This window comes from Chaetura pelagica, unplaced genomic scaffold, assembly GCF_000747805.2.
Source record: "Chaetura pelagica isolate M959 unplaced genomic scaffold, ChaPel_1.0 scaffold412, whole genome shotgun sequence".
In the NCBI taxonomy this organism is placed as follows: domain Eukaryota; kingdom Metazoa; phylum Chordata; class Aves; order Apodiformes; family Apodidae; genus Chaetura; species Chaetura pelagica.
This window is the reverse complement of record NW_009952690.1, coordinates 716,379-730,616: the sequence shown is the minus strand read 5'-3', so window position 1 is coordinate 730,616 and position 14,238 is coordinate 716,379. Positions and strand designations below refer to the sequence as shown.

Below are 14,238 nucleotides of genomic sequence, written 5' to 3'. Positions count from 1 at the left end.
GTATTTACTGCCTTTTTCTTCACCTTATCACCAGTGCTCAGATAGCTGGGGGAAAGAAAAACCTTATCAAAACATAAGGGCTTCGAAGAGCTGCTAAAGCAAGCAGCACACTCAGGCACTGGCAGCTTGTTGCATTTGCATCGCTATAGGTTTTCTTTCTGTCTTACCGTTTTCAGTTTCTGTAACAAGCAATAAAAAGAATGGATGATTCCATGTGGGATGCACAAGACTCACAGAAGCTGGAGTTGAGACAACTTGACTTCATAGAAATCGCCATTAAGCACAAAAATATGAATGTTTATAAAGGAGCAAAATATCTCTTAAATGAACTTACATAGAGATGATAGAAGATTGTGATGGGCACGTACTGAGCATTAAGCATATTTAATATCCTACTTTTTCTTGCAGATAAACTGTTCTCAATGCTTTTTTTGCAAAGCTAAGCAGTGGCACTGTATAGGTAATGGTTATGGGCTATTCCAGTGAATGCACAGAGAGAATTTAATTTCTGTGAGCAGTGCCATTGACAACAGTGGGACTATTTCCACGTGTAAAGTTAGCCTGGAGCTTAAGTGTGGGCAAGACTGAGTTGTGGGAAAGATTGAATGTATTTCACCTCTTGCAAAAAGGCTCTCAGGTAACAGAAATGTGAAGGTTCCACATAGACCTTCTGTTCTGGAAGATCAGTTACGGATTGTCTTGAAAAGTGGGTTTGGAATCTCCATATAAGCCAACATTGTGAAGCAAAAGAACTGGATATGTAAGTTGTTAAGGTAATGCATTCTCTTATAGTTTTGAAAATCTTTCATCTAAGGCTTTCAAAGCCCTTACTGTTTAAGTGAGTGTCACTCTTTTAGAAAGGTACTGTTAAGTATCATCACATGGAGCAACAAGGAGATTATGAATCTCAAGGTCAGGTATCATGTGATGAAATAATGAGCGTTTGCAATTCCTAATGCTCTTCTTAACAATGAGGAATTATCTGTCCTAATACTGACTATTGGCTGTAGGCCACAGGTCAGTCTCTGTCTGTGGCCATTGTATAGAAACTTCATTGGCCAGTTTTTCCTGCTGCCTGGAAGAATGAGGAGGGTGTGGCTATTCGTAGAGAATATAAGGCAGCACTGGGGAAAAAGGAGATACTGCCTGCTGATAACTGGACCTGGGTCTTTGCAAAGAGAAGCTCTTCAGGAGATTTGGAACAGGACACTAGTTTGGTCTTCTGTGGACATGAATAAGTTTCACTTCTAAGCACTTTACACTACTGTACCTGAATTTTCCTTCAGAAGACCACATTGCGTAATCTCTCAGGTTTACAAATCAGTGATGAAGAATTTTAAATCCTAATAAAATGCTGAGAAGTTTCCAAAATGTGAGAAAACATGAAGGCATTCATTGCTGTGATGGAGAGAGGCAGTTTATTGCTGTGTTTCTGAAGGAGAAATGAGTTGCCCAAAGACTATACTAAGCATGGTATAAAAACAATGAAGAATTAAAGGGAACCTACCTCGGGTGCTCCTTATGGGTCATCTTTTCCTTACATTCCAGTAAGATCCACAGGAGCTTAGACCGGAGTATCCTGGAGGCAGTCTCACTCTGCCCATGGCCTGAAGGCTTCTAGGACTGGCTTTCACCACATATCTAAGGGAAGGAAATCCGAAGAATCCCTCTGCCAAAAGAAAAAAACAGGAGTAATTTTTCCCTTTAAAATCCACGAGGGGCTCCATGGTGGGGAGACACTAGCTTTTGCAAACATGTTTGTAAAGCCTCTCAGGCCTTGCCTAGAGGACTTAGTTGGGTTAGCTGAATCAGCAAGCCTTCTTTGCGTTGATGCAAGCTGCGGTGAAACAAAGCATTTTTGCCTGGGTTACGTGCTGTCAGCCCCTGAGCACAGTCCCCTGCAACAGCATACCGATTGTTTTCCGCTTCCGCACTTGTGTCAGAGGCGCGTTGCTCTGAGGGATGGAGACCTTTCATTGTGGAGAACATCTGCTCTGCTAGCGGATCATTGATGCACAGACCTGGCTTCTGCGTGAGAGGGGCAGGAGATGCTGCAGAGAGCCCAGGCTGGCCGTGCCCAGCCCAGCTGTCTGCCCATCCTCTGGGGCAGGCTGTGTCTGCCGGCTTCGAGCAGTGCCCACAGCTGACTCTGGTACTCTCCTCTAAGCAAAGCGCTCTGGGAGTGCCTGGAGTTGTTCAGCCTGGACAAGACCTTATTGTGGTTTTCCAGTATCCGAAGGGGCTACATGAAAGCTGGGGAGGGGCTGTTTACAAGGGTGTAGGATGAGGGGTGGCAGTTTTAAGCTGAAAGAGGGTAGAGTTAGGTGGACATTAGGAAGTAATTCCTCAGTGTGAGGGCGGTGAAACACTGGCACAGGTTGCCCAGAGGAGCTGTGGCTGCCCCCTCCCTGGCAGTGCTCAAGGCCAGGTTGGATGGGGCTCTGAGCAGCCTGATGTAGAGGGAGGTGTCCCGGCCCATGCAGGGGGGTTGGAACTAGATGATCTTTAAGGTCCCTTCCAACCCAAACCATTCTGCGATTCTATGAATCTCCCTGTCCCACGTGCCACTAGGTGGCACTTTAGGGACACGCCAGTCACTCAGTTTCCATCGTTCTATTCATGAAGCATGAGCTGCACCACTAGAACTATTTATTTATTTTTTTTTTCATTTTTCTTTTTTTTTGGTGAAATGTAAGCGTTTAGCTGCCTGCTCCAGCCAGCCCCAGCCCCGCCGGCTTCTGAGCTTTGCCACCCTCAGATCCTGGCGTGGGGAGGAGCAGCCAGCCCAGTGGCCCAACCTCAGACAGTGGCTGCTACAGCTGTTCGGCTGACAGCCACATCACAGCACTCTGCTAGGAAAAAATGTGTCCTGCATCCGTAGGAGCTGAGATATCAAACTGTTGGAAATGTTAAAATCTTGCACTTTTTTTGACATGAGCGCTGCAATTTATATTTGTTTCTACCAGAATAAAAAGTTTACCTTTCCCCCCTCCCTTTTCAGTTCCCTTCAGTTTGAAGCAATATTTTCCTGCAATGAGATAATTTAAAAAAAAAAAAAAAAGCCTTTTATCATACTGTGATTTCAATTTTCCTGGTTGTTTGCAATTGGCATTGTAGGCTACTAGTCTATTCTAGTCTATTTAGTTACTTGTACACTGTTTGAATACATTGGTTCACTGCTGCATTTTATCTGTACATAAATAACAGGCAGTTGGTCTCCTTTCTTTTTCATTCTGTGAAGCAAGTTCCTGCATTCTTGCTTTTGACACAAGGTTTAATGTAGACTCCAACAAGAGTCTAGACAGCACAAGAAGCTGTCTGCCTGGTCAGGTGAGGGGGTATCTACTGCTCCCTGTCCAAGAAAGGTCATTAAGAGCTGGCTCTCCTGTGCTTCTGTCATTTCTCTCTTGTGCAGCAAAGCTGTAGTTTATAGTGTACATATTACATGGTGCTTTGAAAGTCTGTGTTTCCCCTTACTGTCCCTAAATGAAGCCAAAGTGATGCCATTTGGGCTGAAATTTATCATGTGGTTCTGTTAGGTATTTGAGCTTGGGTCTCCCCAAGTAGTTCATGAAAGCCTCATGGACATTGCATGGCTACTGTTACTAGTGCTTAGTGCCTGCATTTCTTTCAAATGTATAAAAAAAAGTGTTTGTAGAAATTGGGGAGGTTGTGGGCTATTCAGCTTGCTGATAAAAAAATGGTCTGTTGCATTAAATGGACTTTCAAAGGCCTTTGATTTTTGTAGACAGAAAAAAGGCTGCATTTTAAAATTTTGTGCTCTTATTTGTACCAGAAATCTACAGTTATAGACTAAGCACATCAACCCATTAAAAGCTTTCCAGAATTAAAATGTTAGCATCAAATACTTACTGAAATCCAAATATTTAAGATATTAGTATTAAAATAATACAAGAAAACTACAGGGTGGGTTTGTTTTGATCGTTTGGGCTATTTTAAACCATCAGTAATACTGCAGAAGTTACACATTTAGAAGAGGGGGGAGAGAAATCTTGTCAGCCAAAACACCTTTTGCTCCTCTGCTTAGGAATTTCATGTGCCTTTAAAAAAATCTCAAATGTTCCTCCTCTGTGCTTATTTGACACTGTATGGTTAAAGGAACCTTGCAGAACCACTTTTCCCCTGCATCTTTCTGTACAGCTCTTTGTGTTTGTGTATTACAGAAGAAATGGAAGTGGTCTGAAAAACTCCCTCCTTTTTAAATGTGCCAAATTCTATGCATTTTGTCATTTTTGTTGAACTTGCAGTTAAGCACTGGGAAACTTGTGACTGCTACAGATCTTGATGGGCTTAGGCAGAAACCTCTTGGCAGCAGTGGATTAGGTTCTTCAGGTGTAACAGGTTATTATTGTGGCTAAAATCCCAGCCCCTTAAAGTTTGATGTTTGCCTTGAACTTGGTTTTAAATGCAAGCTTTCACCTGTGTAGAAACGAGCCTTTTTTGAAGAATGAGCAGGATGGCAGGTTGCCTCTCCTGCCTGAGGGGTGTTGTCAGCATGGCTCCAACTTGGCAGAAGTTAGGAAAGAGAAGAAGAGGCTGTCTGCCAGTGCCAAGTGCCCTCAGCTTCCCGCTCCTGCCTACTTTCCCCATCTTGGAGCCAGCCTATTCCTCCCAGACAGAAAACAGCCACAGCATGTTTATACCATGTTTGCTGCAGCTTGCCTGGGGACAGGCAGATCCAAATCCTGGTGCCCTTCCTGAGCTGATGTGCCCTGTCCTGGTGGAACAACTTGAAAGATGCTGGGAGGTTTCAGGAGAGGTGAAGCAATGGATTAACCCTCTGCTGCTTGGTCTCACATGCTGGGGGGAGGGTGTTTTGATTTGCAGAAGTGTAGACCTGTGTTGTGTAGTGAGCAGCTCTGTTTCTGTTTGAAATGTGAGGAGGGAAGAAGATTTATTTGGCTTCTTTTATGACTGTGTTTTTAGTAACTTTGCTGGAATTTTTTGTATAATTCAGGCTTTCACCCTCCAGCTTTGCAAACTTCAAAGACAGAGGCTTACTCCAATGAATTTTCATCAGTTTCAGGAGATGATAAGGTGACAGGGTGCAACCAAGATCTCTCTAGCTTTTATCCACTCCACTCCACTCTCCACCCCCCCTTACTCCTTTTCTGAGTATTTAGGCTTTAGAGATAACCCTAGAAGAAACTGTGGGTACTAGGTCATTTACATTTGGAGACATGGTTCCTAATGGTTCACAGAAAACCTTTGTCTTGTTTTCCTTACACAATAAAATACAAGAAAACAGTTTCATTAAAAATCTGCAGAGAACATATGTTGTCCAGTCAGCTGTCACCCTAGACCTCCATTTCCCCTACTGTTGAATTGTTAAAGTAACTTTTTATTTTGTGTATAATGTTTCCTTTCATTGACTTTACTGTATGTGACTGTTCTTTGCTTTGTGGGTGTAGCAGTGACTGATTTGTTGTTGCAGACAGAGCCAGTATCTGAGGTTGAATTACATCCTCAAATGAATAGACCCCCATCACAGGCAGAAGAAAGCAGTTCAGCAAAAAAGGTGAGACCTGCTACCATTGTGGAATTATTTGCCTTCATCAACAAATGTGGTTGTTTTCAGTTTTGAAGCAATTAAGTGGAGGGTTAGGGTTACGTTTTTACACGTTTACCTTCTCTGGAGGTCAGGACACTATAAAGAACTGGGATCACCTGTGACATCAGCTCAGATAAATCATTAAGGGAGCTCTAAGTACATAATCATCAATGCACGTGCTTTAGGAGAGGCAGCTTTCCATTTGTTTTAAATCAATAGGGGCTTGTAGAGCCTTAGGAGAGACAAAAAGGAGTTTGATTGTACTTGACCCGTTTTACTGTAATTCTTCCAAAGTGTGACACACTTCTTGCTTCCAGTTATTGAGGACTGGACTTTGATATAAACACACCTGTTTGCTAGAGGTTGGAAGCTGCTACTAAATGTTTATAGACTGGAAGAGATTTGCTCAAGATGTGCAGTTGCTAATATGTTCTTGTATGAACATACTGTTTGAATAAACACTGAAATGGCAATGGCACTCTTCACAAGGCCTTACTTAGGGATAGATTTGCCTTAGCAATGGCTGTTGAGCCTTTCCCCACTCCTGGCCATGCTCCCACCTCCTCTTTCCACCAACCTCAGCCAGCAGAGGTTTTTGATAGAAGGCAAATGCAGATCCTTCCTGCTTTGGCCCCTCCTGCAGCCAGGGAGCACCTACAAGACCATTGGTCAGCCCAGCCACGAGCTGAGGTGCAGTCCCTAGTGCCTACCTTGCCCAGGAAGCATCATCACACTTCTTGCCCTAATGGAGGGCACCAACAAATGTCCAGTGTAATTTCTTACATGAGATAGGGCTTTCAGAACAGTGTCCTTGCTCCACTGTGCTCACCGCAGCCTTGCTTCCTCCTTGCTTGGCTTTGCAGCTCTGCGGGGGAAATTACTTCATGATGGTCCACCTACTTCATCCTCATCCCACCTGGCTCCCTAAAATACAGGGAAGCCCAGGCCACGGGGTGTGGGAAGCAGGCTGCTGGTGCAGTGCTGACCCACCTTCCAAGGCCTCGTGCAACCGCTGCCAGCCCCAGAGCTCCTGCGGAGGGCTTTGCTTTGGGGTATTGGATCGTTTCTTCCAGTGTTGTGTTCAAAATGGAAGAGGGATTTATCCTATGGATTTGGTAGGTTTTTGGCAGTTCAGGGTTGGCTGGGATGGTGCCTTTGGCATCCCACCAGTTTATGGCTGCAGAAGGCATACGCGGGTTCCTCACTCGCCGGACATGGTGTGTTCGCAGGGAGTTGTGCATATGCATAGAGTTTCAGAGCATGGTGTGATCTGAGGTCTCTGCAGTGCTGATGGGTTGACATCCTGATCAAAAGATCTCGGAGTGTTTTTAGAACTTTTTTCTTTTTTGTCAGTAATGGCAGAACTCTTTTTTTTTTTTTTTAATATTGAAAACCCTTGTTTCCTTGTAACTTGAATTCCTCCAGTAGTGGTAATACCTCTAATACCAGTTATTGATGGTCTTATGTTGGTTTCATTCTTTGTCACAGTTGTTTCTTCTGGTGAGTCAGGCTGCCTTCTGCAGTGTTACTTGTTTTTTTTCTTATGGTTGCTGGGTCATTAAATGCTTTCTCATTTAATTTTTTTTCCTTTTGATTAACATTTGGCCAAAACATAGTAAGGAAGATAGTCTGACCCAGTAAAATGTGCATAGTACAAGGGATAATAAAAATTTGGGCTCTGGTCTTGACTGGGACCCTAAATGTGTAACCTATGTCAAGTTGCTTCATCTTTTTGGGACTCAGCTCTCTCATTCATGAAATGGAGAAGTAATAGTTATATTCCTTGTAAAAAGAAAAATCTAGTAATAAAATACACTGAGAAGGATATATTCATGTTTGAGGTTTAAAACATCTTTAAGTCATTAAAACTACTTATCTTTGCAGAAGAAAGGATGTTTTAGTTTAAAATAATTAAAACACTTACCATTAAAGGCATAAAAATCCAAGACTTTTTGTTTTCACCTTCAAACCAGACTTATCTCTCTAATGGAGAAGTAACTGTCCTTCTACACTTGTAATGCCTTAGTTTTGCATGGGTAATTTTAGACATGTCTTTCTAAGCTATTTTCAGTGTTGTTTCATGTAAGGAAGGAGGGGAGGAGAAGGAAGAGACTCCATGCCCAGATGGGTGAGGCAGTAATTTGGGACACAAGTAATTGATTATTGATTTTTACCAACTGCGCATAATTAAAAATAAATCTTGTTTTGGTTCTCTTGCTTTTGGGTCAACTGGGGTCAACTAGTATTTGTATTTATACCCTTCCCTTTGCTCCCCCAAAGGCACACAGAGCTATACAATCCAGTTCTGAAGAGCCTGTCATCCAGGTTAACAAAACAGCAATGTAATAATTTCATTTGTTATGGGGTTGCAGGAGTTATTGTTCCTTTTTTCAAAGTTAGAAACCTGAGAGGCTATTACAAAAGTTGAATTAAGCTCTGTACCTTTTTAAATTATGAAACCTTAGGCCAGCTGTCAGCAATTTCAGTGTCACAAGTATTCCCCAGCCTAATGATGGGAGACACATGGCCTAACTTAATGTTGCTGTGTCTGTTTCTTGCAGGAGGTTGTTCTCGCTCAGCCGCCCTCCAAACCCGCCCGCAGGAAGCTCCGGACTGAGACACAGGGGCTGGAGACCCCTGAGCATTCTCCCACTATAAGTGTGACTTCTTCCTTGCCAGTAGTCAAGCCTCACCTCCCAGTTCAAAAGTAAAAACTCATACAAAGTGCACCAAACTGCACCATGAGATCTGATGTTGGCAGGGTTTGCTCTTTGCATCGTTTTGTGCTTCATAGTTAGGGTTTTTAGAATGCTTCACAAGATACAGGTCTCTGAAATGTACATATGTCTTCTCAAATGCAGCCTAAGTCTGTAATGACTGTTTAATTTGACAGTAATTGATGGATAGTCTCTTCAAAGGTCTCCTACCTCTGTATCTGGTAGATGTGTCTGAAGAGCAAACCTAGCTGTTTAACCAGCATTTCTAACACGACTACTTTCAGCTTTGTGGGTCTATTTTTTTGCCTTGCACATATCTTCTGGAATTTTGCTCAATCATGTGGACAGACATGGTCAGTTCCCAGGGAACTGAGTCATGAAATGCTTGGTGTTGGTCATATCCTTGTGATATTTCTTCATCTCAAGGCAGGTTAGAAATGAGCTCTCCAGTGGTATGAACAGAGACATAGACCACTTGTGATAATCCAGTAATTGCCAAACCCCATTATGTTTTACTTAGTCTCATAAATGTAGCTGTTAAAGGAATCTGTCAGCAACAAAGACTTAGAGAGATTTCACTGTATATTTATTTAATAGCAATGGAGAAGGGACTGTACAAATGGTAAGCAAAGGCACTTGGAGCCTTGTTGGGTCTATACATCTCCCTGAACTGAAACAGTGTGCAAACATTATATTCTGCCTTCACCTGAAGCCTTGCAAAGACTTCTGATTCAGTCTGAAACGAAACCAAGCTGCCCAAATCAGTTCAGCAGTTCTTGGCAAACTGTCTGTCAGCAGACTAAATCTGTGCTGTGTAATTAGCATAAGTAATAAGGCTCCTAGGCTGCCCTTAAAGTGCTATTTTGTGCTTTGGGAGTGCGTATTCCGTAGTGATTCAAAGAAAGAAAACCGCATTTTTTAGCATCTCAGCTTAATCCTGTCTTGTCTGTGTTTTTCCTAACATGTTTAAATGACCACAGAGGTATATCTCCCTGTGTGTGTTGTTTTTTTTTTCCTATCATTATTACTTCATAGCCTGTGGAGAGTAGTTGGAAGCAAAATAATGAAGCAGAAAACTGACAGCTCACTGGAAGATAACTACACAAAGAGCCCGCCAGTGCTGTGAAACAGATCCTGTTGCAGAGATCAGGGCCATCAGCTCTGTTAAGAGAAGAGAGCTGATGGGGACTGTGTGCCACTGTGGGCCTTATTTAAAATGGGCATCTGTTTTAGATCAAATTTGTGATTAAAGAGCTCTTGATGCTTCTTGTAAAACTTTGCAATAATCTATTTGGAAAAGGCCTTGGATGTTCAGTCAGTACTTTCTGTATTTTCTTTCCTTTTCACTGTTATTTCCTGTTTCTCAGAATAGTTTGGTCCTTATGTATAGATCTGTCTCATTTTCTATCTCTCTGCCTAACTGTAATCTTCCAAATCAGTTACCATCAGTGAAAGAGTAATAATAATAATAGGAGAGAAATCTTTTATTTAAGCAGTAAAAGAGATGAGGGAAGTTCAGAAGCCATCTATTTGTTGCTGCTTGTGACATCAGGTGGTTTTACTGGAAAGGACTGCTTTGAATGAAAGGTTAATTTTTGAAGTAAAGAAATATCAAAATTAGAAGTTCCCCGAAAAATCTAGAGTATTTTCATGCAGATGTCCCTTTTTTCCTCTTAGATTGAGTTTTACATTTTCTGTTAACCACTTCTGAAACTTTAAATTCTACAAGTGGCTGAAAACAGCTAAAGCAGAGATGCTGCAATAAGCAGAGATGCTGCAATAAGCAGAGCTATGCAAAGATAATTCTTAAAATTAATCAGAATGCAGTGATTTTGAAATAATTGAGGCAGCTTAAAATATTTCTGTCATTCAGGTTAATATATGTGACCATTTTACTTCCAAATAATCTACCTGATTCAGCAGTTTCATTTCAGTGTTACATTTCCCTTCTCCTAAATGTGTAGTTTGTACCTTGTCTTTGAAGTGTAATCCACTGTGTATAAAGTACAGATGTGCAAAATGCATGGCTGGTCTTCTGACATCAGCCACTGTTGAGACTCCTTATTGAAATGTTCTGTATTTATCTGTCTGGCAGACAGTCTTCCAAGCAGAAAAGGGCTATTCAGACTGCCATACGAAAAAACAAAGAAGCCAATGCTGTGCTTGCCAGGTTGAACAGTGAGCTCCAGCAGCAGCTGAAGGTAAGGAATGCATTGAAAATGGATGACAGAGTTCCTTGTCATTAGTTACATGTCGCCTCCAGCACAGGACCAGGGAGGTGATCCTGCCCCTCTACTCGACCTTGGTGAGGCTGCACCTCAATCACTGTGTGCAGATTGGGGCACTGCAGTATAGGAAGGCGTTGAGGTGCTGGAGAGGGTACAGAGAAGGGCAACGAGGCTGATTAGGGGTCTGGAAAACAGGTCTTATGAGGAGAGGCTGAGGGAGCTGGGGCTGTTCAGCCTGGAGAAGAGGCTGAGGGGAGACCTCGTTGCTCATTGCTCTCTACAGCTACCTGAGAGGAGGTTGTAGTGAGGTGGGTGTTGGCCTCTTCTCCCTAGTGACTGGTGATAGGACAAGAGAAAATGGGGTCAAGTTGCGCCAGAGGAGGTTCAGATTGGATATTAGGAAAAGATTCTTCACAGGAAGAGTGGTGAGGCATTGGAACAGGCTGTCCAGGGAGGTGGTGGAGGCAACGTCCTTGGAGGTGTTAACAGCACAGGTGGGTGTGGTGTTTCAGAAAGTGCTTTAGTGGTTGGGGGTTGTAGGGCAGACAGTTGGAATTGATGATCTTGAATGTCTTTTCCAACCTTGATGTTTCTATGATACTGTGAATCATGTTTATCTTGTCACATGAAACCTACTGCATTATTTCCTGCTTTCTGGCAGGGAATAACTATACTGTATGTGTGGTTAGGATTAGGCTTTCTGGGAAAAGATACAACCTATGGGCCTGCAGCTCCACTGGCAGTTAGAAAAAGTCTAAAGGATGAACTTTGTCTGAAAAGTTTGGATAATGTAATGGTGTCACCCATTGCAGAAGAGCAACTCAGCTGTAACTTTGTCTTCTGATCAGTTGTGCTACATAACTGTCTCCTAAAGTCAGGCATTTGGTATGCATGGAGTGGCTAAAAACTTGGTTACATGAACATCTAACACTAAATTTTAATGTCTGCTGACTTGTCTTTTAGCATGCTCTCAAGGGGCTGTTTTGTTATAAATATCAGTTCTGGTTTTTCTGTTTTCTCAGTCTGAAGGTAGTACAGACTTTACTTTTTCATCTGCTGCAGCTTTTTCTCCCCTCCATATTATGAACACACTTGTCTGGAAACAGTTTCACCTTTTCTTCAGTCAAGGTGAAAGGTTGATTCCATGGTCATCTTTGCTTTCGCATAATTTCTTAACTAGTTTTCAAGGGTCTCACAAGTGTGGATGCTCTGTACTGAAGTGGTAGCGAAATACAGGACAGTGGTTGAAATAAGCATGGAGATGAAATCTTTTAATGACAGCACATTGCCATCATTCCTTGGCTCAGGTCTTACCTGCTTCCATGCACTATCTCTAGCATGCTTAAATTCCTCAGCTTTCACAGAACAAGCCAGTGCTGTTATCTGTATTTTACAGTAGGGTGAAGGGAGCACCTAAAGGCAGAGAGATTTGCCTGAATTCATTCAAGAGCAGAAAGCTGTACTTGTCCTCCAAGTCATATTGCTGCCTGGAAACTTTCTGATGGAGCAGGACTGTGATGTTTTCATGGACACCAGAAGACTTGATGGGTGCCCCTGAGGCACAGTTTTCAACAAGGTGTGCGGAGTGTTCAGGCACAGTCCTGGGCTGGGCTCTGAGCCTGCTCAAATGGGCTACCAAAGCCTGAAGGAATCACATGTCAGCCCAGCTCCCACGCTGGCCAGGGAGTCCTTTAGTGGGAGATCAGTGAGAGGCGGGTGACACTCAGCACAGGGGCAGCCTCAAGACAAGGAGAGGCTTTCCCAAAATCACTGATCCCCACTGATCTTCTTGATGCAACTGCCACAGAGGTAGATTGCAAAGTCTCAGTTGTCTTAGAAGGGCTAATTCATTTTCAGAATGAAAGAAGTTGTTTATGTAAACAAAAAATTCTAAAAGAACCCAAAGAAGTAGTTTTGATGGAAGTGTGATTTCAAAATGACATGACTTTCTGGAGAAGAGAAGGTTCTGGGGAGACATAGCAGCCTTCTGATGCCTGAAGGGGGTCTACAGGGAAGCTGAAAAGGTACTTTTTGCAAGGGCTTATAGGATGAGGGGGAACAGTTTTAAGCTTAAAAGGGGTAGATTTAGATGAGATGTTAGGAAGAAATTCTTCAGTGTGAGGGTGGTGAGACACTGACACAGGGTACCCAGGGAAGTTGGGGCTGCCCCCACCCTGGAAGTGTTCAAGGGCAGATTGGATGGGCCTTGGAGCAACCTGCTCTAGTGGGAGGTGCCCCTGCCCATGCAGGGGGATTGGAACTAGATGATCTTTAAGGTCCCATCCAACCCGAACTGTTCTGTGATTCTTTGGCAGAAATGGCCAGTTGTAGCCAGCAATGCTGTAGGGAGGAGGCAGCAGGCAGCTGTTCAGGGTGGCTTTGTGGCATTGGTTCGGTGTTTTGAGACCGCAAACAGTGTTACTTAAACAACAGAACCTTGAGTCTCCAGGTTTGCCAGGCAGTTTGCCAGGCTGCTCTTCACCAGAGCAGGGTAGTGCATGTGAGCATCTGAAAAGTTACAGCACATTCCTCTCCCTCCTGCAGGAGGTTCACAAGGAACGAATTGCCTTGGAAACGCAGCTGGAGCAGCTACGTCCCGTCACCGTCTTGTGACATCCTCCACCAGCTGTGCAGCAGCGAGAGCAGAGCACACGTCCCGACAGCCTTGCAAGGAGAGGGGCAGGCATGGCTGGGCAGGGCTTTCACCGAGGTGGTGGTGGCAGGAAGGACCAGCTTGTCTGGTCTCCCTTCACCCCGCTGCTTTCATTTGTAGGTGAAGAAGGTACAGGAAACAAATGTCTGACTGCTGGATCTTTCTGAGCAGAGGGCTGCTTTGCCTTCTTTCCTCCCTCTTCCCAGCCTAACGTGTAAATGCAGTTTATCACTGAAAGGAGTAACCTGAGAGTATTTTATTTGTGTAAAGAATTCCTGATTTATACACGTTCTGGCAGCACCTCCTGTCCCTATCATTATGAGGTACAGCATTCCTGAATTCATGCTTACATTTAAACCTCGTCCTCTGAGATGAGCTTCCGGATGTTACTGAATCCTGTAGGATTGTATCACGGTAGAGTACCTGCAGGTTTAATGTACTACAGGAATTTAAACTCAGTAGACGTACAGAGTCTTTATCTGCAATCATGTGTCAGATAATTATTTTCTTAGCACTGTTTATTATGCAATCATGGATGTATTTTAATGCTAGAGAACTTGTATTTTGTAAGTTCAAATCATACAAGAGAACAGTAAAAATGCTAACATTTGATTATTTTGGAAATTACAAAAAAATATTGTTTTTTAAGTTACCACTGTTTCCTATCACCAGCATTTGATCACTTGCTTGCAACTGCCAGTGTCTCTACATACTTTTAGCATGTTTGAGACCACTGGTTTGTAGCTTTTTGTCTCCTTTCCTTTAAATTTTTTTTATTATTATTATATTTTTTTTTTTTTAGCCAACAGTATATTTCTAAGAAGTTAAAAAATTCATTCTGGGCATTTTTGTAAAAGCTACTTTGTGTGCGCATTTGTATTAGTCTGCTTTGTTGACTTAATAGCTGCTGATTTGTTTTAAGGATGCATACAAGAACTGTATTTCCAAAAGCAGAAAGACAGCAAAAGTTTTATATATAAGGTTATAAAATGTGTGATGATATTAATTGTCCCTCTACAACAGGCTTTTGTTAAGATTTCTTTGCACCTGGCTGGAGATGCTGCTGAT

General features: G+C 42.8%; 1 protein-coding gene across 1 annotated transcript in view; it reads left to right on the top strand.

Annotated features, from left to right (window-relative positions):
- REPS2 (RALBP1 associated Eps domain containing 2) overlaps positions 1-13,130 on the top strand; it is a 101,042-nt gene extending 87,912 nt beyond the window's left edge. The window contains exons 17-20 of the mRNA XM_009993835.1: positions 5,456-5,539; positions 8,134-8,279; positions 10,385-10,490; positions 13,062-13,130. Coding sequence (XP_009992137.1) covers positions 5,456-5,539; positions 8,134-8,279; positions 10,385-10,490; positions 13,062-13,130 — 405 coding nt within the window. The remainder of the gene's footprint in view (positions 1-5,455; positions 5,540-8,133; positions 8,280-10,384; positions 10,491-13,061) is intronic.
- Positions 13,131-14,238: the final 1,108 nt, after the last annotated feature.